We start from the raw sequence: 27,019 nt of genomic DNA on the forward strand, positions 1-27,019 counted from the left end.
GGACGAATTCCCAATGAACTGGAGTAGAGCTCTCATAGCACCCGTTTATAAAAAGGGAAATAAAACTGAATGTGAGAATTACAGAGGTATATCCCTACCGAGTGTTCTTGGTAAGATATATGCAAGTATACTTGAGAAACGGTTGAGAAGAATTGTGGAAGAAAAGCTTGGTGAAGAACAAGCTGGATTCAGGTCAAATAGAGGCTGTCAGTATCAGATCTTCACTTTACGACAAATAGTCGAGAAAGCATGGGAATATAACAAAGATCTGTATTTAAGTTTTGTCGATTTGGAAAAGGCATATGACAAGTGCCAAGAGAGAAGCTATTCAATACGCTACAGTAATATGGTGTCAATGGGGCATTGTATCAAGCAATACTTAGTCTTTATTTGAGTTGTAAGTCAGTAGTTTAAATTGAAGGAAGTACAGGAAGATGGTTTAATGTTAAATCTGGTGTGAGACAAAGATGTACATTATCTCCTCTGTTATTCATTATCTATATGGATCACATTATGAAGGAAAGTGGTATTAAACATGATATCAAAATTGGAGATGTTAATGTCAGCTCTTTGCTTTATGCAGACGATGTTATACTTCAAAATAAATCTTCTACAAGTCTGCAAGATTCTCTGACTAAATTGAATAACTGTTGTAATAGATATGGTATGAAGGTTAGCAATAAAAAGACAAAGACAATGAAAATGGGCAGAATCATTGAAAATGTCAACTGTGTTGTGAATGGAGGACCAGTGGAACAAGTAAAACATTTCAGCTACTTAGGCACGATTTTTAGTGAAAATGGTAAATTAAATAGACAACAGAATCAACAAAGCTGGTATGGTAGGAAGTCAATTGAATAAATTCATTTGGAATAAGAGAGAAATTAGTCGGAACACTAAATTAGCTGTATACAAGACAGTGTTCAAACCAGTTTTAACTTACGGATCTGAGAGCTGGGCCAGAAGTAAAACACTTGACCAAAGACTAGAGACCGCAGATATGAGAGTCCTGAGAAAGATTATGGGCGTGAACAGATGGCATCAATGGCAATATCATATTAAAAACGAGAAGATTAGGAAAGAACTTGACATTGTTATCATCCAGGAATGCGTTAGCAGAGCTAATCTCAGGTGGGATGGTCACTTAAACAGAATGGGCGAGGAAAGATTAGCAAAACAAGTGTTCTCTGCCAAGTTGGCAGGAAAATGACACAGAGGAAGGCCAAGATATAGGTGGATTGATACGGTACAAAGTGCTTAGATGATAGAAATATAAGATCTGGTAATGTTGGAGTCTTGACAAGTAACAGACTGATTTGGAGGAAAATTGTAGATAGGAAGTTAGTAATGATGTAAATTTTTCATGTAGTACTATCATATCCTGTAACCCCTTGAGGGTACATGGCAGGAATTTGATGATGATGATGATAATTTTGAATGTATGTAAGATATGAAATGCAAATGAGAGGAAAATAAAAATAAAAAAAGTCAATCATTGCTATGTTTTGACCTTACTTTGAAAATGAAGCAGAATAATATCACTGTTGTGTAGCAAAGCTTAGGTGTAAAGTATTATACAATTATCCTTTTAGTGGTACTAACTCACAACATTATATAAGAACAATAAATGATGATTTATTAACACAAAGGTAAAACAAACACAGAGCAATACAATTATGTAACGAGTGGAAACAATTCAAATTCAAATAAAAAAAAGAAAGCATAAAAGTTCTATCATAATTTCGAGGAACAGACATATACAGGGTGTTCGGGATAAATTTGACAGTTTCGTAAGGAAAAAGAAAATCTTCTTTGTATCTATTAAATTTAATGAATTGACAAAAAAACATTACAGGCAGAGTTAATTACAATACTATCAACAAGATTTACTCAAAATAAACACCATTAGCATCGATCACAGCTTCAATTCTGCTTCAGAACCTCGAACAAGATGATGCTACAGTCTCCCTGGGAAGGGCCGCAAAAACTGTTTTAATTTTATCCATTAACTGGGCTTTTGTATTACTGGAAGTGCGATTGGTGTCTTTTTCAACTGCGCCCCATACAAAATAATCCATGGGGTTAAGGTCTGGGGAGTTTGGAGGCCAAACATTTGGACTGGTGAAGTCGTAGAAATTTTCAGACAACCATTTTTGACTTTTCCCAGAGGTGTGGCAAGGGGCCGAATCCTGCTGCCATACATACGGCCTACCATTGGCTACCCTTGTTATCCAGGGCTTGACTACAGTTAGCAACTCCACGAACAAAGCCCGAATTCCAATGCCAGGGTTCTTCAACACCTGTTCCTGCAGATTTGCGAGGAATTCTGCTGTACGAATGCAATCAGATCGTCTGCTAGGGATCTTTCTTCTTGCTACATCCTCGTAGTCACCATTGCAAGTCTCTAGTTCATGCCTGATTGTTTTTACTGTATTCAGGGAGCATTGGGCAGCAGTCGTAATATCCTTATTTTGATGGCGGGCACGAATCATCATGATACAAGTTATTCTCTTCCATGATTCAGGTGGGTTCCAGCTATCCATCCTTTCTGACATCTTGTATATGAATGAAGAAGGGTCCAAACTTTTAAATGAAGAGAAGTGTGTGTTAATACATGTAACTTACGGAAAAATATAATTAATTATAAATATGTCAAATTTATCCCGAACACCCTGTAAATAATTTTCTCCTGGTTGAAAATAAAACTTCTTTATTGTATTCTTTATTATTATATAACTTGATAGTGAACAAGATGATGTTTTAAAATGCAAAAATATGTAAATTATTTGCAAATATGTAAATTATTAAATGCAACGAAAATAAGGCAATATATTTTGAATGCATTTAGAATGAGACTGAAAATTCACTCTCCATTTGTGTCTGATAAACTTGCCTCTGGCAAGTGGTTGTGCCTATAACAATATAAAGTAGACCTTGGGTGAGTAAAAGTTTTTTGTGTCTAGTAGATTTAAGTTGTATTTATGGAGCTCTGATTATAGGTATGAATCTGAAACATTCTAATCAACAAAATAAAGTTATGTGTATAAATATAAAGTCATTCATAGAAAGTAACTTTCTTCCCATAACTGACTTAATATGAAAGGTTGGATATAGACAAATTTAACCTCTTCTGTTTCCTTCTAAATATAACATAATGTTAATTTCAAGGTTCCTTTTTTCCCCTTCAATTTTGGGAACTCCTTCATTATCCTTGAACACAAGTGAAGTTCACTTCTTCCATATTTAAAACATTAACTAGAACAAGTTTGTTGCTCAACATATATTAAAGAATTGTCTGTTACTTCAGAAACAAACTCTATAATCTTTTTTAGCAGTTTTATCTACACTTCACTTGCTTTCCTTGTTTCATCTGTTAATTTGGTAGAACTTTCTTTCTTAAGTCTAAAAGATTAAAAAAAAAGTTCTTTCCTTTGCACTATATTTTCTCCAAAACATTTCAATAATAGAATGTGCAAACTTTGTGCAAGCATGCTACTTCTTGGTACAGTAAAATCATATGCCAGTGAAAATGGTTAAAGTGTTGTTTACAAACAAGGCTGAATGGGAGCCTCCTTCAGTGTCTGGGTTACATCATGTTGGATGTCCTCAATGTCATTAAAGCACTCCCCTTTCAAGACACACTTTATCCTTGGGAAGAAGAAAAAGTCTGTGGGAGTCAAATCAGGAAAAATGGGGGGGGGGTTGATCACACAGGAACTGCTTTAAAGGCAATGCACAGCATGCAAGTGCGTTGTGGAACAGTTCTTTCCTGACATGTCATATGCAGGCATACAGACGTTGCATTACTCCTAAATAATACTAACCATTCACTGTGGTGCCCTCAGGAAGAAATCCGTGGTGGATAATTCCAGCTTTCTTCTTCTGCCTTTCTTCTACCAAGGAGAAGACATTCCATGCTCTGCCATTTTGTTTCCAGATCAAAATGAAAATACCAACTTGCATCACCGGTAAGTAACAATTCTTTGCAACACGTCATGATCTTGATCAACTGCATGGATGAAATTTTGATAACATGCAACCAGTGATCTCTATGTTTGTGTGTGAACGTGTGCTGCACAAACCTCGAACAATTCTTCCTCTTGTGCAAATCTCTTCCTAAGATTAATCTGGCTTATAATAACAAGACTTCAAAGCATAACTTGAAGAATTGTGTGTTTGAATGCATGCTTAATTATTGCAGATAGTGAAGATCCTGTGATTTTGAGTGGTCGTTAGCTTATTTTACTTACATTTAACCTAGTTAAGGTTTCTAAGCAATTTTTGGTTCACAGTAGTGTAGTATCATATGGAGAAGAAGAAGAGTTGTTCAAATATGCTAGCATATTTTTTACCTGTAACACTTAAGAATGATTTTTTTTTTTCTCTTCTAAAAATCTGAAGTTGTACAAAAGCAATATTTATGTTTATCTTTTATGGAAAAGATTATGCTTGTGAAGGTGCTTATTTTTTTTAAATAAAGTGCTTTATTTTCATTTCATAAATTATCTGACTGTGTTTCAGAGAAGGCATAACATGCAAGTATAATGCAGATATTTGCAGCAAAAAACAGAATAAAATATGTATTATTATGAACCCATCTGAAAAAAGAGAACAGTTCCATAATTGAACTAAATTTATAATCGATAAATCATGATACCAATGTTGCAGTTGTCTTTCGACGTCCACCTCTAAAATTTTGATAAATATGATTAAAAGTGTAACATGGCATAGAATTTAAAACATCCTTATACCTAATTTTATATTTTTTGTCAATCATTTTGACAGTATTGACAGAGAGACATTATGAGCAATTATTAGAAGCTATGAAATTCATGACAAATATGTGAGAATAATAAAAGAACTGTATAAAGAAGGTAAAAGTGTGTTATTAAAGAGAAAACATCATAATGGTTTGAGATAAGAACTGGTTTGAGACAGGATTTCAATATGCCTAGATTAGATTTTTAACATAGTCATAGCTGGATTATGAAAAAACTTACACATAAAACAGAATCCATTACATAATAATATTATATTAGTATAATTAAACAGAATGATTGAGGAAAGATTAGCAAAACAAGTATTCTTTGCCAGGTTGGCAGGAAAAAGACCTAGAGGAAGACCAAGATGTAGATGGACTGATACAGTAAAAACCTTAAAAGATAGACATATAAGATCTGATAATACTGGAGTCTTGACAGACAACAGATTAATTTGGTGGAAAATTGTTGATCAGAAGTTAGTAATGGCATAATTTGTTCATGTAGTACTATCATAAGATCCTGTACATCTCCTGAGCATACATATCAGGAAATGATGATGATATAACTATAATGGAATCTGGAAGTTCTAGATGATTACAATGAATATATGAGCAAAATCAGAAGTTGAATTTAAATAAATACGAATAAAGCAAAAGTTCTTAAATAAACACTAGAAATAAATTAAAACTGGCCAACATGAAGTAGGAGTCAAGAATTTTACATACTAGAAAATTTACGTTGATACTGAAGGAAGAAATGACAAGGATATATATATATTGACAAAAGCAAATGCTGCTTCAGAAGATATAATATATGAAAATCGTCCAAACATAATAAAACCAAAATATAGATTTTCAATAACAATATCAAAGCTATATTACTATATGGATCAGGAGATGGATAAAGAAATGAGAAGCTAAATAGTTTATGCAAAATAGTTTGACTGTAATGTATATCAAATGATGAATTATATAAAACAGATGGAGCAGAAAAGTATCACCAGTGAAATAAATAAAGCAGGCTGAAATGGACTGGACATGTACCGAGAATAGTCATTCTCAGTACATGTACAATTCATTTGGACAATGTCAAATCCAGTACAAGGAAAGATTTCAAGGATAGCTCTCAAGGAGAATTAACTGAATGTCAAAGAATGATATTCAGTTAATGAGTGGGCAAAGAATGACAGAAAAAGAAGAAAGAAAGAAGAAGAAGGCAAGTGAGAGAGCTGGACAGCAGCAGAATTAGTTGCAAAAGATGGGGTTAAATGAAGACAAAACTTGAACTTCGTGCCACAAGATATGAATAGGATGGATGGATGGATGAATAGATAGATAGATAGGTAGTTATGGCATACCTCCCATCTGATGGCTTATTCATAAAACTCCACTTCATGCCTGTAGGAAAGCCAGCTCCTCCCCTGCCTCTCAAGCCAGATTTTGTCACTTCTTTCAGAATCCATTCTGGTCCTTTCAAGATTATCTCTTTAGTTTTATACCAATCACCCTGTTTGCAAATAAAATAAAGAATCAATATTTGCATATGAAGAAAACACAGTGAGTAAGGATTTTTCAGTTTTTTCCTAAACTGAAAAATCCTTAAACCTAAAAACCATTTAGGTTTGAATATATAACATCATATATGGATATTGGAGGGGGGGGGGGTTCTTTTCATCTAATATTTATTGTTTTCTGACTTGTGGATAATTATTTTATTATTCAAAATATTTTTGAATAGTAAAGTGAAAGACTTAATAATTGAAGATGAACAAGTACCTATTTCAAAGTATCTATTAATAATAAGAGAACATACAGATGGGAAGTGGCAGAGGGTTAAGAGGTGTCAAGCTTAATGTTTTAATTAATATATTAATGTTTTTATAAGTTAAATCAACCTTTCAATATACCAGCTCTAACTAAATTCCAAAGCTATTTTAATATATGACAGCAAGCTATTTATTACCAGTTAGGCAGATATACAACTTTGTTATTCAATATTGAATATCAGGCTCAATAAGCTAATGTGATCAAACAATATAAAACACTGCTCTGACATCAACCATCTTCCTGCGTATAGTTAAATTATAACTACTAACTCAAGCCATAAATATAATTTATACATGTTGCTCTGTGTAATGTCCTGTTGACATTATACAGTTTTTAGTGTTTTGTGTTCCCCTTGGTATCTTATGCCTTTTAGAAATCTGCAAAACTTAAATACATATACTTTTTATATTTCCATGACAAACTGGTTAAAAAAGGTTAAGAGTACTGGATGATAATTATTCAGTGGTTTTCTAATTGCAAAGTACTTCCAGCATCTTATCAAGGATCAGCAGAATTTGAACAAGAAAGAGGAAGCCATAATGAAAAGAGTTTTCATTAAAGTCCTAAAGGAAGATAACGTCACTGCTGGGTATCTGGACTGCATAAAATCAAGCTCCTGGAATAAAAATTTGAAGGGGTTGGAGTGATAGAGATAGCAATGAAGATAGAGAGAGAGAGAATCTGGAGTGATAGAGATAGCAATGAATGCAGATAAATGAAAGCAGATAAATGAAAGCAGGAAAACTGGGAACAAAAAAATAACTGCACCTTTTTCAAATTAAAAAAAAAAAGAAAAAAAGGAAAAAATTCTGTGTTTGTCATAGACTTGCACAAATGTGCAAGTACCACTGCTATGTGGCAAAAAGGATCGTAGTGTAGTTTGGACAGTTGTGGATGGATAACCACAGAAGGGTTCCTGCATTTTCTGCCATGATATAATACTTTTGGTCTTAGTGAAATCCTTGGCACCTGTTTGAAAAGGTAGAGATTATTATTATTTTTTTACTTTCTCTTTTTGCTTCATCATCGTGAAGCAAAAAAATATCTTCATGATAGTCAAGCACAGGAGCTTCTGCAATTTCTCTTAAATCAGTTTTCCCACACACCACTAATGTGCTATAGGTTTTGCATATTTTCATGTTGAGGTGCTTATATACAGTATAAATGTTACAAAAGAAGGCAAGAAGAGAAATAGTAAAAAAAAAAAAAAAGTAATTAAATAATAAGAGAAATATCCGCAACACTTATGACCAGTATTAGGAAAGATAAGTAAAGCAACGTTAATAATTCTAAAAAAAAAACCTTTGAAGTATATTGTTGAAAAATCATGTAGAACAGCTAATTTAATCAGCAGTTCTACATGATCTTTCAAATTGCAAATTTAATCGTCTAGTTTCCATGTTATGAGAAAACTGAAAAGAAGTAGACGACCGGTAAATAAAGTAGTACCAGGAGTTAGAATGTTAGCTGTAAGGGTGGTTTATAATAAGCAGAATGTGATAAATACATATACATATATATATATATATATATATAAAATAAAATAAAGATGTGATGGAGACAATACAAAGTTAGTGAGAGAAAGTTTCTAAATATGCAATGAAGGTGGATTCCAAGAATATAATATGCTGATTTGTTGTAATTATCAATGAGTAAATTCAAAAATTCAAAGATGTGATAGAGACATAGTACAAATCTAGTAAAAGGAATTACCATATAGGTATAGTTCGCCCACCGATTAGAGGTCCCTCGACACTTCTGCGCATGTCAGAAAAAGGAGAATCCATTCCGATAATAGGGTAATCAATCTGTCTTCTGGGATGTGTTTGTTTATTATTACAGATCGGAAAATTTAGCTTTTCTTTTATGAACATTGTAGTTTTTAAAGTGTAACTATTTTGCTTGTATGACAGTTGGAAAAATGTACGTAGAGTATTAACAAAATTAAAAAAGGTATAGCATAAAACAAAAATTTAACTAAGTTTATTTTTAAGAAAGTTTTCTATAAAAAAAAATAATTATACAGAAAAACAGAAATTTTTTCAAATGAACTTAGATATTCTAAACTTACAGTTGAGAGAACTGAGACACTTTAATGTCCTAAACCGATTAATTATTTATGACTTGTTGTGACTCTTTTAACAAACCCATGCAAAAAAAAGGTTGGAAAAAAATACCATTATCAAGTCCTTTTAATCTTCATAGTCATCTGAATCGGTGTCCGAATCACCATCACTTTCACTTAAACTGATCACCAAAGGTTCACATAATTCTTCGATAATTCTGTCTCTGTCCCAATACATATTTTCCAATGAGGTGACATGAAAGCAATATTTTCCCCAGTTCTGAACTGTAATACTTTCAATCACCTGTTCTGAAAGCTTAAAAAGTTTCGACATGTCAATATCTCCAGTTAGTTGTGATGGCGAATGAAACTTTTCACTTCTGCCCAAACATACTCAATAGCATTAATATCGCAATGATATGGTGATGGCCTCAAAGCTAGAAATCCATGCTCTTTGAGCATCGTGTCGAATTTAAATAGTTTAGTTGTGGGCGAACGTCTTTTGACCAAATTAAGCAATTCAATTTTTCGCATATCTGGGGAATGAGAAATGTTATTTGCAGAGAGCCAATCCATAAGCACTTGCTTCTTATTAGATCAATTTGGAACTTTGTTTAATCGAATAGAGTGATATGAAGCGTTATCAATTATAACAACAGCATTTTTAGGAAGGTTTGGAATCAGTTTTTCTTCTGCCCACTTTTCGAAGATCATAGATTTCATTTGCCAATGATAACTGGCTTTGTATAGTAAGTTTGAATTCGGTAAAAAACCCATTTCTCCACCCGCACACAAAATTATTATGTGCGGCGAGGCATTTCCGGTTTGTAGCACTCCACATTCTTCTGTAGACTGCCAACATTTTCCATAAGTTAAATTACTATCAATCCAAGTTTCATCTAGATACACAATCAGTCTTTTCTCCTCCCTGAAACGTCTTATTGCTCTCAAATACTGCGTTCTAGATAAAACAATGTCACATCACTCCATGATGTTTCCTTTTATTCTGGGACTTTTTAAAACAAAATCTGATTTCATGAAGTATTTTCCTGAAAGTTTCTCTTTTCCAAGGAAAATTAATTTTCTCTTTAAGCACAGGAATCAATTTCGAAACAGTTGGCACTCTTTTCTCGACCACGTAAAATTCGTGAATAGTTCTTATAACGTCTACATCAAAATCATTCAAAGCTACGGTTTCGATGGTTTTCTTTACTCTGGTGCTTTTTTTTTTTTTAGGAGATTTAAATTTTGGCTTACCTTCACCTTTTGATTCCCTATGAATTTTTTTAACAGTCGACCCCGATACGCCCGCAATTGCACATGCACGTTTTATGACTTGAGAAAGGGGAATAAGGAGACTATTCTTTTTCGCAGAATGTCAGCACATTATTCAATATTCTTTTGCAAGAGCTACTGAAACATTTAACAACAAAACTTGTTGACTGTACTGGATCCATCATACAAATTTATAATAAAAAAATAATGCAAAATAGCGACAACAAAAATCAAGCTAGTACTAGTACAGCGACAGACAAGAAAGCACGTGATTTCGCATGTTGGCGACTAATTCGTACATCCTTCATTTCTTTCTCCCCTTCAGCATGAATCGACTATTCTTGGCAAAATGCCAAGGAGAGATCTACAAATGGTGGGCAAACTATAGAAGAGATTATAACCTCCTCTACATGCATATTAAATGTAGTACATAAAGTACGGTGGGAGAGGATACCAAGAGGCCTTCCCTGGAAACTGCCAAGACTAATGAACAAATTAATGAAAAGCAGATTTTTTTTTTACTTGGAGAGTAAAAAAAATCTACTTTACAGATTTTTTTTTTTTTTACTCTTGGCAAAATCTCTTCTTCATGTTAGTAAAATCTTTGCCAAGAGAACATGGTAAGCAGAGAGGCAGTTGAATTTAAAACATGAAATCTAGACTCACTAGATTTGTGATTCCAAGATCTGATGGCAGTAATGCGGTAATATCATAATTAATTATAATTCAGTTTACCTTCTGCTACAGACTCAGGCTACATTTGGTGAAAGTATTTAATCTGAAAGAAGGCTGAATTCCACATGATTGCCATTCAGCTCTAATCATACCAATTTATAAAAACTGGTATGATGCTAAAGATGCTAAAACTGAATGTGAGGGATTTCCTTACCAATTGTTCCAGAAAAGATTTATGAAAGAAAAAAGTAAGAAAAACCGTTTAAGGGAAAACTGATGAAGAACAAACAGGAGTGTTGCAAGACCATATGAAACAATAAATCGTGGAAATATAATAAGGATGTGTATTTAAGTTTTGGAAAGTTAGAAAAGTTATAAGGTATCACAATAATAAATTTAGTTTAATCCTTTATCCAAGTGTGTGCAAACAAAGTTTGCGCCTGAAAGTATCTTCAGGACTGGGGTAAAGTGGTACAACACCGGGCGACTCCTTGCAAAGGTGGAGCAAGCTACCAACATTCCTATCTGAGTATCTCCCATAATGCAAAACACATCTCCTTGCGGATATGTATAATGTTATGCATTAAGGGAAGGGCCACTACCTGGTACAACGCCAGGCGACTCCTTGCAAAGGTGGAGCAAGCTGCAAGGAGTCGCCCGGTGTTGTACCACTTTACCCCAGTCCTGAAGATACTTTTAGGCGCAAACTTTGTTTGCACACACTTGGATAAAGGATTAAACTAAATTTATTATAGTCTGACCAAGTGAAAAATAAACTTTCAACATCTTTCTCTAAATCAAGAGTAATTTAATAAAAAGGTGGCACACTGTTTGGCAGCTCCTATAGGAGGAGATGACCTTGCTAATGCTTCTGGCTTGGTATCTCCACTTGGGCCTGGCTCCCGCTGAAGAGACCTCGATAAAGGTCGAAACTAGTCTGGGTAGTGGCCCTTCCCTTAATGCATAACATTATACATATCCGCAAGGAGATGTGTTTTGCATTATGGGAGATACTGAGATAGGAGTGTTGGTAGCTTGCTCCAGCTTTGCAAGGAGTAGCCCGGTGTTGTACCACTTTACCCCAGACCTGAAGATACTTTCAGGTGCAAACTTTGTTTGCACACACTTGGATAAAGGATTAAACTAAATTTATTATAGTCTGACCAAGTGAAAAATAAACTTTCAACATAAGGTATCACAGTAAATCTATATGATGTAAACAGGACATTATGCAGAGCAACATATATAGATTATACTCAATGTATAAGTCAGTAGTTAGAATTCAACGACATGCAGGAAGATGGTTTGATGTCAAAGCAGTGTAAAGCAATGTTGCATATTAATCAATCAAATTATAATGAAGTGGCATTAAGCCTGACATTAAAATCGGTGATAATAAACATAGATATCATACATAAATTCACTATAAGTCTTTAGGATTCTTTAACTAAATTGAATAATAAATTTATTAAGATAGTGGGACTAAGAAGACAGAAAACTATGAATACAGGAAGGAAAAAAAACACCAGTTGTGTATGCAGAACAAGTAAAATGCTTGAACTAGCAGAATCAGACATAATTTGCTTGCACAATATATATAACCCATTAACAAAATATATGCGGCTTGGTTATTTTTATTTCATGCAAAGTTGCTTTTAATGGCAAGTTTTTCCTATGTTGCATCAAAACAAGCCTACCTGCTTCATTTCTATGTTATTTTGAGAACAGACAAACTTTTTGGGCATGGTTGACTGAGTGGTAACGTACCTGCTGTTAGATCCTGAATGGAGAAATTTTGCAAGGAAATTGTTCATTCAAGATTTAACATGCAAAATCTAACTACTTAAGGAAATACCTGCACACCAGCAGAAAATAAAGAAAACTTGTTTAATATATGTGAGAATATGTATTACTTATATGTGATGTATTGAAATTTGTTGCTGTCTAATGGAAAATCAAATTAGAGAATTTATGTCAAAATAGAGAATTTATATAAGAGAAATGTTGGCTTATTATTGGACTCATTAAGCTATCTAGTATACTGTAAATCACCAGACAGGTAATAAGTAACAGTCCAAAGGTCGCATGTGAACCGTACGAATCGAGTGTAGCGCCGGACGCAATGGCTTACGCGGAAGGTGACGGTAGCACGTTTTCCATGAAAACAGCAACCTAGGAGCAAAGGGAGAGTAAGGGATCGACTTAAGGGCATAAACGATAAGGGTCATGTGGAAAAGACCCAGCAAAAAAGGGGGTGCACAAGAGGAGAATATAAGGTGATGCGTGCCATATTCAGTTCTTCTTTCTTTTTCCTGGTTCCTGCTTGATGAGTTTGGATGGGTGGTTCGTGAGAGTGAGGAGCGTAGGTGCTGCGATGTCGAACAGCGGGCCTTTTCCTGGAGATGACTAAGAGATTCCATATGCAGCCATTTGTGAATTATTGGCCTTTGCAGAATCGTGCCATTGCTGAATGTCCCATCAGAAGGAGTGGAGAAAGTCCCCTTAGACACGGCAGAAACACATTCATGTCCGGCAGTAGTTCAAGGATGACATAGCCACAACGCCAGGTGCAGAGACAGCCTAATTGGAAGGTAACCAGACCCAACACGTGGTAGCGACTAGACCTCCAGAAAGGACTCGGTAACGTAGAGAACTTTATTATACGTTTCAGAAGTATTAGAAGAAAGAAAATTGTGTGTAATTATAAGATGTGGACAATTTATTAGAGAACTTTAGTGAGAATACTTATTTGGAATAACTAGTTTCCGTTGAACAAAAGAATTGTTCAGAAGTTATTCTCATATTTGAGTATGACTGAGTTTGATAAGGAAATTAAGATTGCAGATAGCCTTTAATTGAGTAACACCAGAATGTATAATATTCTGGTAATTAATGAGTGGCATGTGAAAAGGGATCATAAGTTTATGTGGTATTGTGTTTGCTTTCTACCTTATCTAGTTTGATTAATAATTTGGAAACTAACTAAGTGTGTTTGACTAACTTAGAATGTATTAACTTCCTTAGCATGAACTTTATTTATTATGAAATTGAGATTTTTTTTGAATATATGATTCATCTTAGTTGTACATGTCTTAAAATTCCGATAAACATGTTTTCTTACTTATGCCTGAGTCATGCCTGATTACGAGATCAAATTACCACTTATAAAATAGAACCTTAGCAGGAAGAATTCAGAAGGTATATAAAGATAGATTTCAGGTCACGACTGCCAGCACCAGAAATCTATGTGACCGTAATGAAGTGCATAATGATGTGTGTATGCTTTAAGATCTAGGATTGTTTCCCTGAGCAAGAATCTCTTCTGTTATAGGATACTGGCTGACGCAGCATAATACAAATTTTGCCAGTATCTGAAGAGGAAATAACCCTAGATAGAAATTCCTTAGGCTCGTTAGTAAAGTAGATAATAGTGATTATAGAGACAGTGCAGATAGAAAATTAGTAGAAAGTAATGACATAACACTGCTCTCCAAACAACAGGCTGCAGGTTTGAATCATTCCATGGACATGCATTTTTGTGATTAATTCTTTTTTTTTTTTTTTTGTTATATTTCTCCTACACACAAAAGGCAAAAGAGCCTTTAGCAAACAAATACCATGTGTGGATCAGGAGTAGAGTAATCTGTTGATAATCTTGGAGATTGCAGTCATTTGCAAATGACTCATGAGGAAGGCTGTTCCACAGAATTGAGGTTGCAGGAATGAAAGATGACTTGGAGTAGCAGGTTCAGTGATGCACTTCGACTGTAAAGGTATGCTGAGCAGCTCTTGCTCAAGTTCCTGTATATCTGGCAGAAATAGAAGGCATAATGGATGCAAGTTCTGTTGAATGGCCATGAAAATATCTGTAGAAGAGACACAATGTAGAAACTGAACTATGGGAAAGTGGCTGAAGACAGTCTGTAAGTGTCATTAATCAACCTGACTGTCCTTTTCTGAACAGCATGTAGAATTTTTTGGGAGGTCATAGGTGCACCACACCAAACATGGGAGTAATATTCCAATGTTAGTCAGATTTAGGATTTATACAGAGTAAGTAAGTAACTGTTTAGCAGAGAAGAAGTAACATCTTGAGCAGAAGTTTTAACTGACAGTAAGTCTGAGAAGAGAGATTTGAGGTGCGAGATCAATTTCATCGCATGGTGTGAGACCACCATTTTGCTTATTGGAGATGTGAAGTGGCTTGAAAAAGTTTCACATTTGGTCGCTAGAGCAAGTTTCTGGATTATGCAAAAAATAAAGAAATAAATAATAATAAAAAAAAATGGTAAAAATTCCTTAGCTCATTGATGCTACTAATGTATCTTGGAGGGCTAAGTCTGACTTGGAGAGACTTGGAGGGCAAAGTCTGATTGTCACCACCTCGTGGTGCCCTCTGGATGATCTAACGACAGCAGCATTTCTTCTTTTTCCCGTCATGGAGACAAATTTCAGAGATTATACTTATGCTACCGTGTAAGGGGCAGCCGACGCGACTCTTGATTTGGAAATGATGTCAGAGTTGAGAAATGAGCATATCATTCCACCCATTACAAGAAATATTAATATCATCCAATGTAATTTAAATGGTATCGTTACCCCAGCAAGCAAAGAAAAACTAAAACTAAATGAACTATTACTACTAGCTGACAAACATGATGTTGATATTATCTGCATCCAGGAAACCAAACTTCGACAAACCAACAGCTTAAACATTAAAAACTATGAAATCATAAGACAAGATAGGCCTACGGACCAAAATGGAGGTGGACTTCTGACACTAATCCGAAACTTGTCATATAAAGTTGTTGAGTTAGACATGGTATCAGAAGGAAATGAAATACAAGGAATCCAAATACTGGAACCAAGTAAAAAGCCATTAAACATATTCAATTGTTATCATCCTCCTGACAAACCTGGACCAAATCTTTCCAATCTATCCCATCTCATTGAAGAAAACTCCATTATCTTAGGAGACACGAATAGCACACCTGTTATGGGATTCTGAGGAAATAAACCCAAGAGGAGAAAACCTGAGTAATTTCTTAGATCAGTGTTTCTCAACCGGTGGTCCGCAGGCAGACTTAAATTAATTAAATAAATATATTTTTTTAATTATCCAAACAAAACAAATAAAAATTGAATAAGTAAGTAAAAATTATTGAAATCAAATGGAGCCTTAAAAAAACCAACAAATAGTGCCAGAATGTTCAAAGGTGGAAGCAATAAAACTATATTGTTTTTCACTACACCCCTCTTTTATTATTCATCATTCTGCCGCTAAATTTGTAGCTGCAGAATGACGAATAATAAAAGAGGGGTAAAGTGAAAAACAATATATTTTATTGCTTCTGCCTTCCCTTGCTGTTTTGTCAAATGAAGTGAACATGTGTTATCCACATTTCAACCAATTGCTTATTGTGTATTGATTTTTATTATTCAAGGTTTCCTTCAACCAAGGCTCAGTATATCTTCAGAAGTGCTAAGTGATACTTGAACAAAGTATGTCGTGAGTTAACCCCAGTATTTATATATTTTTCAGAAACGTTTTTTTAATAATGGAAAAGTGGCTTAGAACTAGGACTTTGAAAAGAAGAGCAAATGAAACAGGTAATGCTAACCCTAATTGTAATACACATGTTGTAACGGCCAGTAAATCTGATACTATTAAAGTAGAAGAAACAAGCAGTTCAAAGAAAAAATACAGTAGGAAATATAACAGTTTGTATTTGGAATTTGGGTTTATTTTGTGTGGAGATGAAAGTGAACAGAAACTGTAATGGTTATGAAGTGTTGTCAAACGAGTGCATGAAACCTGCGAAACTCCGACGACATTTAGAAACTAAACATTGTGATGTGAAAAATAAGCCAATTGAATTTTTTCAGCGATGCTTAGGGACATTAAATCATGGGAAAGATATAATTTCAGCCATGGGTTCCATTAATAGCAAAACACTGGAAGCATCCTATCTCTTAAGTTTGCGCATAGCGAAAACAGGGAAATCTCGTATCGGAGAAAATTTACTACTTCCAGCTATAAAAGATGTGGTAAAAACTATATTTGGCAACAAGTTACTAAAAGATGTTGATTTGATTCCTCTTTCAAATTACACTGTCAGTCGCAGAATTAATGATATGGCAGGTGATCACAGAATCTCAGTTAATCGAAAGAGTTAAGAACAGCCCTTATTATGCATTACAAATAGACTAGACTACTGATGTTACAAATGATGCGCAGTTAATATGCTACTTAAGATATGCGCATGATAACAACATTCATGATGATATTCTGTTTTGTAGAACTCATCCTGAACAACTGGAGAAGAAATATTTCACACTCTCAATAATTACATAATACACAAAGGGATCCAGTGGGAAAAATGTATAGGCTTCTGTTCGGATGGAGCTCACGCTATTTACAGGCAGGCAGGCATAGTGGGTTGTTTCTAAAGTCAAAGAAGTAGCTCCGGATATGAATTGGATCATTGTTTCATACATAGGGAAATGTTAGCCTCCAAAGGAATGCCACCAGAATTTAAAACTGTGCTATACAACGCTGTCAAGCTAGTTAATTTTATTAAAGCTCGACCGTTAAATAACAGGTTATTTTCAGTACTCTGCGATGAAATAGGCAGTGAATATACACAACTTTTGCTTCATTCTGAAATTCATTGGCTTTCCAGGGGAAAAGTACTAACAAGGTCATTTCAATTAAGGCACAAAGTTTTATTATTTGTACATGAACGTAGTTCTGATTTTGCATCACTCCTTGTTGACGAAGCATGGTTATTAACACTATCCTATCTTTCAGACATTTTTTTGAAATTAAATGAACTAAATCTCTCCCTTCAGGGAAATTTTTTAACTGCTCTTGATGCCTATGATAAAATAAAGGCATTTGAGAAAAAACTGGTTTTATGGATTAATTATGTAAAAGACAGACAATTTGCCCCTTTTCCAACATTGGAATCCTTTTTAGTGGAAAATAATATTTTTGTTCATTCTGAGTTTGTGACCACCTCAAAAATCTGAAACGGAATTTTGAAACATATTTTCCGAATAACTTTTATGAGAAATTTCTGTGTGTTCACGATCCATTTCAGGCTTGAAGGAACAGTTAAGCTCAATTAACTGTTCCTTTTTCCTCGAAAAAGGAACAGTTAATTGAGCTTTCAAGTGACTGTGGGCTTAAAATGCAATTCCGTGATCTTGATTTTGCTTGATTTTGGATCTCATCTTCAGTGAGAAGTGAATTTCCGGAATTATCTGAAGAAGCATTGAAAATCGTCCTGCAGTTTTCTACAACCTATCTTTGTGAGAAAGGATTTTCATCACTCCTTCAAATAAAAACAAAATACAGAAATCGTCTTAGTGTGCGTGCCGATCTTCGACTGAAGTTGACCAATATTGAGCCAGATATACAACAACACTGCAAGGACCGAGAAGCTCAACCATCTCAATAAAAGTAAGTAGTAACATAATTATATCATCTTATTTATTTGTTTAATAAAAATTAAAACTTTGTTCAATGATGAACAAAGTTTTTATCGTTTAATCACTTTTAATCGTGATTAAAAGTGATTAAACGATAAAATTTAATTAATTATATTTCCATATTTTTCAAAACTAGCTTTTAGATTTATTGTTATAAATGGCACAGTTTTTCCGAAATTTTGGTATAATTTCTACATAGGTTTTTAAAAAAAAATTACAAAAAGTCAAAACGACGTATAGGGAAATAAATTAAAAACACTATGTTTATTTTTGAAGTAAAATTTTAATTCCAACATTTAAAATGTTATTTTTCTTGCTTTTCTGTTCGCAAAATCGTCGATCACATTGTCAAAGTCTATTTCATCACTCAGTTGCTGTTTTATAGACAGTAAGGCAAGATTTCATAAATGCCAAAAAAAGGTGCCGCCAGAGGTGGATCTCCTCCCCCAGCTATGTTTCTGTAACTTAGTGGTCCGCAGAATTGTTTTAGGTATTTTACTGATCCTTGGGCTTAAAAAGATTGAGAAATGCTGTCTTAGATGAAACAGGACTAATAACTCTCAACAGTGGAGAACCTACTTATCTGTCTTCTCATTCTTATGGTACAAAATATGCCCTAGATATCACTGCAGTGTCTCCTGATCTTCACACAAAGCTATTTGGTCTGTTTCGGAACCATTAGGAAGCGACCATACTCCAATATTAATCAATCCAAACCCACCCAAAAAAAGAAAATATCATTGGAACTTCCAGAAGGCAAATTGGGAGAAATACAAGGATGAAGTAAGTAAAATGCTGAAAGATCACATATATCATGATGACTTAGACAAAGACTATATAACTTGGAAGAATACTATCCTAAATGCAGAAAGAAAAGTATCCCAAAGGGCTACAGGAGAAAAGTTATTTCAAACTACACAAAGGTTCACCAGGAACTTGCCAGTAAAATAACTAAACAAAATGAATTATTTAACATCCTAAAAATTGGAAGTTCTCAAGAAACCAGGATCGAGTACAACAAGATAAATGCTGAAATTAAACAAAAATATAACATTTTACAAAGAACTAGGTGGCAAGAATTTTGCCACAACTTAAATCCAAACACTTCAGATACCAAATTTTGGAAACTGACTGCTAATTTACAAAGAGAAAGTGAGTGTGTTAGTCTCACTCACCAAAGGCAAGTGAGACTAACACACTAAAAGATCCAGATGGAAATATCAAAATTGGAGATAGGGAGATCGCAAATACCTTGGCCTTTCATTTTCAAAATATAAGCAAACTAGAGAGAGAGATGAATACTAGAAAAAACCATCAAATATCAAAACAGGCTCAAGAGCAGAAAAATGCTGCAAACTCCCCAAAATATCAAACAAACTTTTCTGGGATCCATTTACAATCTCTGAATTGGGAGATGCCTTGGAGTGACTAGATATAAATAAATCATATGGACCAGATAATATACAAGGAATTATGATCAAACATCTTCCTTCCCTAGCCCTAGATTGGCTACTTTGCTTATACAACAATAGCCTAAAACAAGGAAAAGTTCCGAAAGACTGGAAGACAGTCACAATTATACCAATCTTAAAGCCTAACAAACCACAAGACTAACCAGGAAGTTATAGACCAATTTCACTGACTTCAATTCCAGGCAAATTAATGGAAAAAATGATACTCCAACATTTGAATTACTATCTAAACAAAAATAGTATACTACCAAATTTTCAGGCTGCCTTTAGAAGAAATCCCTCAACAACTGATCAACTTTTCTACTTAACCCAGACAATTCAAGATAACTTCCAGACCAAAACTACCAAATCCACCATTGCAGCTTTTATAGATTTTAGCAATGCCTTTGACAAGGTGTGGAGGCAGAAACTATTTTCCAAACTTTGTCATATTGGAATAGAAGGGAAAGTTCTTAACTGGATCTATGACTTTCTAAGAAATAGAACAATTCGAGTTAAAATAAATAATACCTTTTCCAAGAAAGTGAAAATAAGACAGGGACTACCTCAAGGTAGCATTTTGAGCCCACTCCTTTTTTCCATCTACTTAAATGACTTAGATAAAAATATAAATAAAGAAACAAAGATAGCTATGTTTGCTGATGATTTGGTCCTATTCTCAGCTCACAACAACCTAAAAACAGCAGAAGATTACTTAAACAAAGCCAGTGAAAGTTTAGCTACATACTGTGAAAACCAAAATAATCAAAATTAATCATACTAAATTAGAAATCTGTGCTTTTACTATTAATAACCACCTCAGAAAGTGGAGACCAAAGATTAAGCTAAACAGTCAACTAATTACGCTTAATAAAAACCCCAAATACCTTGGAGTGACTCTGGATCCATTGCTAAGCTTCAATAAACATATCAACAATGTTGCAGTCAGAGCAAAAAGAAGACTAAATATCATGAAAAGTATCTCAGGTAAAGAGTGGGCAGCCGATGCTAAAACCTTAAAAGTCACATATACCTCTATTATCTGTCCCATAATGGAATATGCTTAGCCTATCTGGATGCAAGCATCACAAACCAGTTTAGACAAGCTTATAAAAATTCAGAAAAATGCAGCTAAAATCATATGTGGACTAAGGAATACAACTCCTGGAAAAATAGCAGAATTCGAATCCAACCTTGTTCCTTTAAAAATTAGGTGTAAAGAAAATCTAACCAAATTTGTAGAAAAAAGAGCTGACCTTGCACATCATAGAACAAGTGAACTTTTTAAAAACTGGAAACCAACAAACAGAATAAAGAAAAAATCAACAATGCATGAAATCATAGAAAATAAAATTCCCTCGGATTGTCCAAATAAAATAGCTGACTTCCCAGCATTTCTTCCAAATCAAGACAGGAAAAATAGTTATCAACTCTGAAATAGGGAAACATGACAAAAAAAGGCCTAGAAAACCCTGAAATCTTGAGATCATTAGCCCTTTCAAAAATAATGGAATATGGACCTGACTCAATAAAGTTCTACACAGATGGCTCCAAAAATCCAAATGGGAATTCTGGGAGTGGCGTAGTCATTTATGGCTCTCATAATATAGAACTAAAAACAACTAACAGTATTGGATGCAACTTATACCATGCAGAATTAATAGCCATTAACACAGCACTGCAATATTTGGACAAACAAAACCCGAAGGAGTTTATATTTTTCACAGATTCCTTAGCAGCCTTTCAAGCTATTAAGAACTGCTAAACTAGCCATCAAGAAATACTTAGAGACATAGCAAAAAAAAAAAAACATTAACAAACTACATAAGGATTCCAAAATAATCTTCAAATGGATCCCATCCCATGTGGGATTAAAGGGAAACAAAACTGCAGATGAAGTAGCAAAAATGGCAGCAAAATCAAGTGACACCACAGATTTTGATCCTTTTAAAACCACCCAAAAAAGAAAACATAAAAAGAATAATTCTTCAGGACATGACTCACCTCTGGTGCTCAGCAGAAAATCCAGGAGCTACCATCAACACCAAGTTTAATCGCAGTGCCACTACCATGATCTCTCGCCTCAAGACCAGCTACACAAGACCAATCAAGTTTAGCAATGGCATAAGTCTTCCCCACCTGCAAAATCTGTAACATCGAGAAAGCATCACCAATGCATTTGCTAAACTGTATGAATATTTCCAAATGTGAACTCTATAACAACCCAGAAAAGGTGCAGTATAAAATACATTATGATCTCTATGATCTGGCAGTAATAATACCATGGAATAATTAAAAAAAAAAAAAAAAAAAAACTAATGTATAGGTTTCATAGGTGAGTCATATACAAAACTGACATTTACTTTCAAAGCCAGAAGAGCATCAGACACATCAAACTAAACAAAAGAAAGCCTGTATGATTTGCAACTTACAGATGCAAAATCCTGCTACTTGTACACAATTCTTTTTTTATTTTTATTTTTATTTAACAAAGGAATTATGTACATTTATTTGAAATAAGTGTGGATACAAACTCACACCAAGACTGCACTAAAATATTAAAAAAAAAAAATATATATATATATATACAGGGTGTTCGGGATAAATTTGACATATTTATAATTAATTATATTTTTCCGTAAGTTACATGTATTAACACACACTTCTCTTCATTTAAAAGTTTGGACCCTTCTTCATTCATATACAAGATGTCAGAAAGGATGGATAGCTGGAACCCACCTGAATCATGGAAGAGAATAACTTGTATCATGATGATTCGTGCCCGCCATCAAAATAAGGATATTACGACTGCTGCCCAATGCTCCCTGAATACAGTAAAAACAATCAGGCATGAACTAGAGACTTGCAATGGTGACTACGAGGATGTAGCAAGAAGAAAGATCCCTAGCAGACGATCTGATTGCGTTCGTACAGCAGAATTCCTCGCAAATCTGCAGGAACAGGTGTTGAAGAACCCTGGCATTGGAATTCGGGCTTTGTTCGTGGAGTTGCTAACTGTAGTCAAGCCCTGGATAACAAGGGTAGCCAATGGTAGGCCGTATGTATGGCAGCAGGATTCGGCCCCTTGCCACACCTCTGGGAAAAGTCAAAAATGGTTGTCTGAAAATTTCTACGACTTCACCAGTCCAAATGTTTGGCCTCCAAACTCCCCAGACCTTAACCCCATGGATTATTTTGTATGGGGCGCAGTTGAAAAAGACACCAATCGCACTTCCAGTAATACAAAAGCCCAGTTAATGGATAAAATTAAAACAGTTTTTGCGGCCCTTCCCAGGGAGACTGTAGCATCAGCTTGTTCGAGGTTCCGAAGAAGAATTGAAGCTGTGATCGATGCTAATGGTGGTTATTTTGAGTAAATCTTGTTGATAGTATTGTAATTAACTCTGCCTGTAACGTTTTTTTGTCAATTCATTAAATTTAATAGATACAAAGAAGATTTTCTTTTTCCTTACGAAACTGTCAAATTTATCCCGAACACCCTGTATATATATATATATATATATATAAAAAAGCATCAATAAAAATTACTCTTTTTTTTCATCATCATCAAATACCTGCCATGTACAGGATATGATAGTACTACATGAAAAATTTACATCATTACTAACTTCCCATCTACAATTCTCCACCAAATCAGTCTGTTACTTGTCAAGATTCCAACATTATCAGATATTATATTTCTATCGTCTAAGGCACTTTGTACCGTATCAATCCACCTATATCTTGGTCTTCCTATGGGTCGTTTTCCTGCCAACCTGGCAGACACACTTGTTTTGCTAATCTTTCCTCACCCATCCTATTTAAGTGACCATACCACCTGAGATTAGCTTTGCTAACGCATTCCTGGATGCTGACAATGTCAAGTTCTTTCCTAATATCCTCGTTTTTAATATGATATTGCCATTGATGCCATCTGTTCATGCCTCTAATCTTTCTCAGGACTCTCATATCTGCGGTCTCTAGTCTTTGGTCAAGTGTTTTACTTCTGACCCAGCTCTCAGATTCATTAGTTAAAACTGGTTTGAACACTGTCTTGTATACAGCTAATTTAGTGTTCCAACTAATTTCTCTCTTATTCCATATGAATTTATTCAGTTGACTTCCTACCATACCAGCTTTGCTGATTCTGTTGTTTGTTTCTATATTTAATTTACCATCTTCACTAAAAATCGTGCCTAAGTAGCTGAAATGTTTTACTTGTTCCACAGGTTCTCCATTCACGACACAGTTGACATTTTCAATGATTCTGCCTATTTTCATTGTCTCTGTCTTTTTATTGATGACCTTCATACCATATCTATTACAACAGTTATTCAATTTAGTCAGAGAATCTTGCAGACTTGTAGCGGATTTATTTAGAAGTATAACATCGTCTGCATAAAGCAAAGAGCTGACATTAACATCTCCAATTTTGATATCATGTTTAATACCACTTTCCTTCATAATGTGATCCATATAGATAATGAATAACAGAGGAGATAATGTACATCCGTCTCACACTATATTTAACATTAAACCATCTTCCTGCTTCCTTCAATTCTAACTGCTGACAGTACTTGCTACAAGCTAAAAATATTCCTTATTAATAATGTAAGATTCTTCCCATTACACACAGACTATACACATAAGGAATGTGGGGAAATTACTGGTGGAATTCAGGAGATGGCAAAATCTGAAAATATTAAATGATTCACCTGGAGTGAATTTGCATGTAATGATAGAAAAATCAGAATTTCATAACAGGCTAACAATATTATAGAAGCAGTCTTGGATAAAGAAGAAATCACATCAAAAATTCCTACAAGTCATTATGTGCCCTTAAAAATTACAGAATAAAATATACATATTTTATTCTGTAATACATATGGATATACATATCCAAGCCATATGTAAAAGTAACTAAATAAAGATCATAGGAAGAATATAGAAGATATATACAGAGCTCTACCATTTATCCAAGCATAGCAGGAAGACAACTGGCTGTTCTGACAATCGAAGTGTCAGATAAGTGAAGGTACAATTATATGATGTTGTAAGTGAAGGTTCGTGATATATAAGCGTTAATTGAGAGATCACTGTTTTGAAGACTGGATAAAGATGATAAAAATTTTCAGGTTATTGCAAAAGCTGAGAAATGGAAAAAGCACCGTAAAAGAAATTACGAACAAAAGAGACAATCCCCCCCTCCTCTATCCAAATACAGGGTGGCTTATAAGTCAGAAAAAGGGTTTAAAATGTGAATATGTTTCTTATTAATTTTTTTCATTTTATGTTTTTCAGGTATTCTAAGGAACCATTGAGAATTCATCATAAAACTTATGGAAACAACTACCGTGTTAGAGTAAAACTTCAGTTTAATATAAATCAAAATAAACACTTGACGTTTTGACCTTCACATTAAGGTCATCATCTGGTGTATGATTCTGATTTTCTCTTTCAGTCGTTTCCGACTGTAGGTGACTTTGTAGGCATTGGCCCAAAAAGTATTCCTGGTGAGATTTTTACAAGGTAGTTCACCACTGCTTTCCCCAACCCCCCAAATTTATCGGGGTCAGGACCAGCATATGGCTGAGAAGTATTCGTAACTGTAATCTATGTATGTTCACAGGGCCGGTTTGCCTGTTCTGGGGGACGAAAAACCCGAGTTTCTGGGTGAAAAAAAACTCCTACCTCCGTATGAGACTGGCTAACTCACCTTTAGTCGAAAGACACCAGATAAAGGTTCCTCACATCACTGACAGGAATCAAACCCAGGTTTTTCTGACCAGAGGGCTTCGTCTATATCGACTGATCTATGGAGGCTCCATCTGGAGTATACACATTATTATACAAAGAAACAGGGTGCACTACAATCTACACGATATACTAAAGTTACATTGATTTGGTCAACCATTAAAACTATTGGCCTGACCTCTGATGGGGGAAAAAGCAAACCTTACTACATCAACACTAGAGTCCTGTTATTATTATTATCTATTTAGTTACAAAAAATAAATTAAGCTAAAGAGCAACATGTTCACACAGAGTTGCTCATATAAGTATATATATAAATTAAAACAAAATAGTATGGATGGTGGCCAATAAAAGCTGAAATAATTGTTTAGAGTCCTAAAGTCAAGATTTAGTGGAAAACTTGAAGAACTAAGTGGGCTGAATGTGTGCCAACCAAATTCTTGGGATTTTTATGCCAACATTATTGTTAAGATTAGGATGGTAAATCAAAATTTCACAGGCTTGTTAAAATTTCCGTTCATACCAAGTTTTTGTATGATGTAAAGAAAGTGTGCTTTTCCCAATCGATTTGGTGTAGGATGTTAAGAGCTGCTCTGAGAGGCCTGCTTCACCAAAATTTAATTTTGGTGAGGCATTAAATTTAACACATTAAATTTGTTAAATTTAATGTGTTGTCTGTGTTCTTTTTTATGGATAGAGATTGAATGTCCAGTTTCACCAATATAAGGTAAATTACAGGTGCAATAGATACGATTAACTCCAGGATGAGCCAATCGGGGAAGGGGATCCTTAGAGGAGTTGAATATGTTTTTTAATTTTCTAGGTGGTTTAAAAGAGCATTAAGATTATAATGGTGTAGAATTTATTTTTTCTGATAACCCTTTAATGTATGGAATAGCTATGGTTTTACTATAATCTGTATATTATATGTATTGATCAAGTTTTATGAAAAACTTTATTGATAGTATTTTTGCTATAGCCATTATTTATAAATCTATTGCTAATAATTGGTAATTCTTGTTAAGAGCTTTGTTCATTAGCGCAAATTGTTATAGTTCTGTTTTTGAGGGTGTTAACGACACAAAGTTTTTGCGAAGGGTGTAATATGAGTTGTCATGTATATATTGACTGGTATGTGTAGGTCTGCAGTAAATAGTGAAGGATAGACGTGTGTGTGACGAATGTATCCAGAAAAGGAAGTGAGTTGTTCTAATTTTCAATTTCAATAGTAAATTGTATGCGCTCATGTTGTTTGTTCAGGTAGATGAGGAAGGTGTTTAACGTTTGGCAGCCGTGTGGCCAGATAATGAAAACATCATCAATATATCTAAGCCAAACAGTAGGTTTTAAAGTAAAGGAATCTAGAGCACATTACTCAAAAACTTCCATATAAAAATTAGCAATTGGGGGGTAGGGGGATAGTGGTGAGCCCATGGCCTTATCTTCTTTGTCTGTGGCTTGTTCACAAGCCTCAGACAATTCAACAGCTGAAGGAGAATATTCATGCATATTAGGTAAAATTTATTTTGCCACGCGAAGTAACCGGAATGTAGTATGTGGGCAAAGAGAGCCGATGTTGAATGGAAATTTGTTCTGTAAGAAAAGAACTGTGTCAACGATTGGGACATTTGTGAAAAGGGCAGAAACATTAAAATTGACCAATAAATTCATCTTTACCGAGTGTTATGTTTTTAATTTTGTTTATGAAGTGCTGTG

General features: G+C 34.5%; 1 protein-coding gene across 1 annotated transcript in view; it reads right to left on the bottom strand.

The window, feature by feature from the left end:
• LOC150099421 (NADH dehydrogenase [ubiquinone] flavoprotein 1, mitochondrial-like) overlaps positions 1-27,019 on the bottom strand; it is a 242,170-nt gene that overhangs the window by 146,945 nt on the left and 68,206 nt on the right. The window contains exon 4 of the mRNA XM_090404424.1: positions 6,121-6,269. Coding sequence (XP_090260550.1) covers positions 6,121-6,269 — 149 coding nt within the window. The remainder of the gene's footprint in view (positions 1-6,120; positions 6,270-27,019) is intronic.

Source organism: Typopeltis vanoorti, chromosome 14, assembly GCF_054136105.1.
Source record: "Typopeltis vanoorti isolate ZY-2024b chromosome 14, IOZ_Tvanoo_1.0, whole genome shotgun sequence".
Lineage (NCBI taxonomy): Eukaryota > Metazoa > Arthropoda > Arachnida > Uropygi > Thelyphonidae > Typopeltis > Typopeltis vanoorti.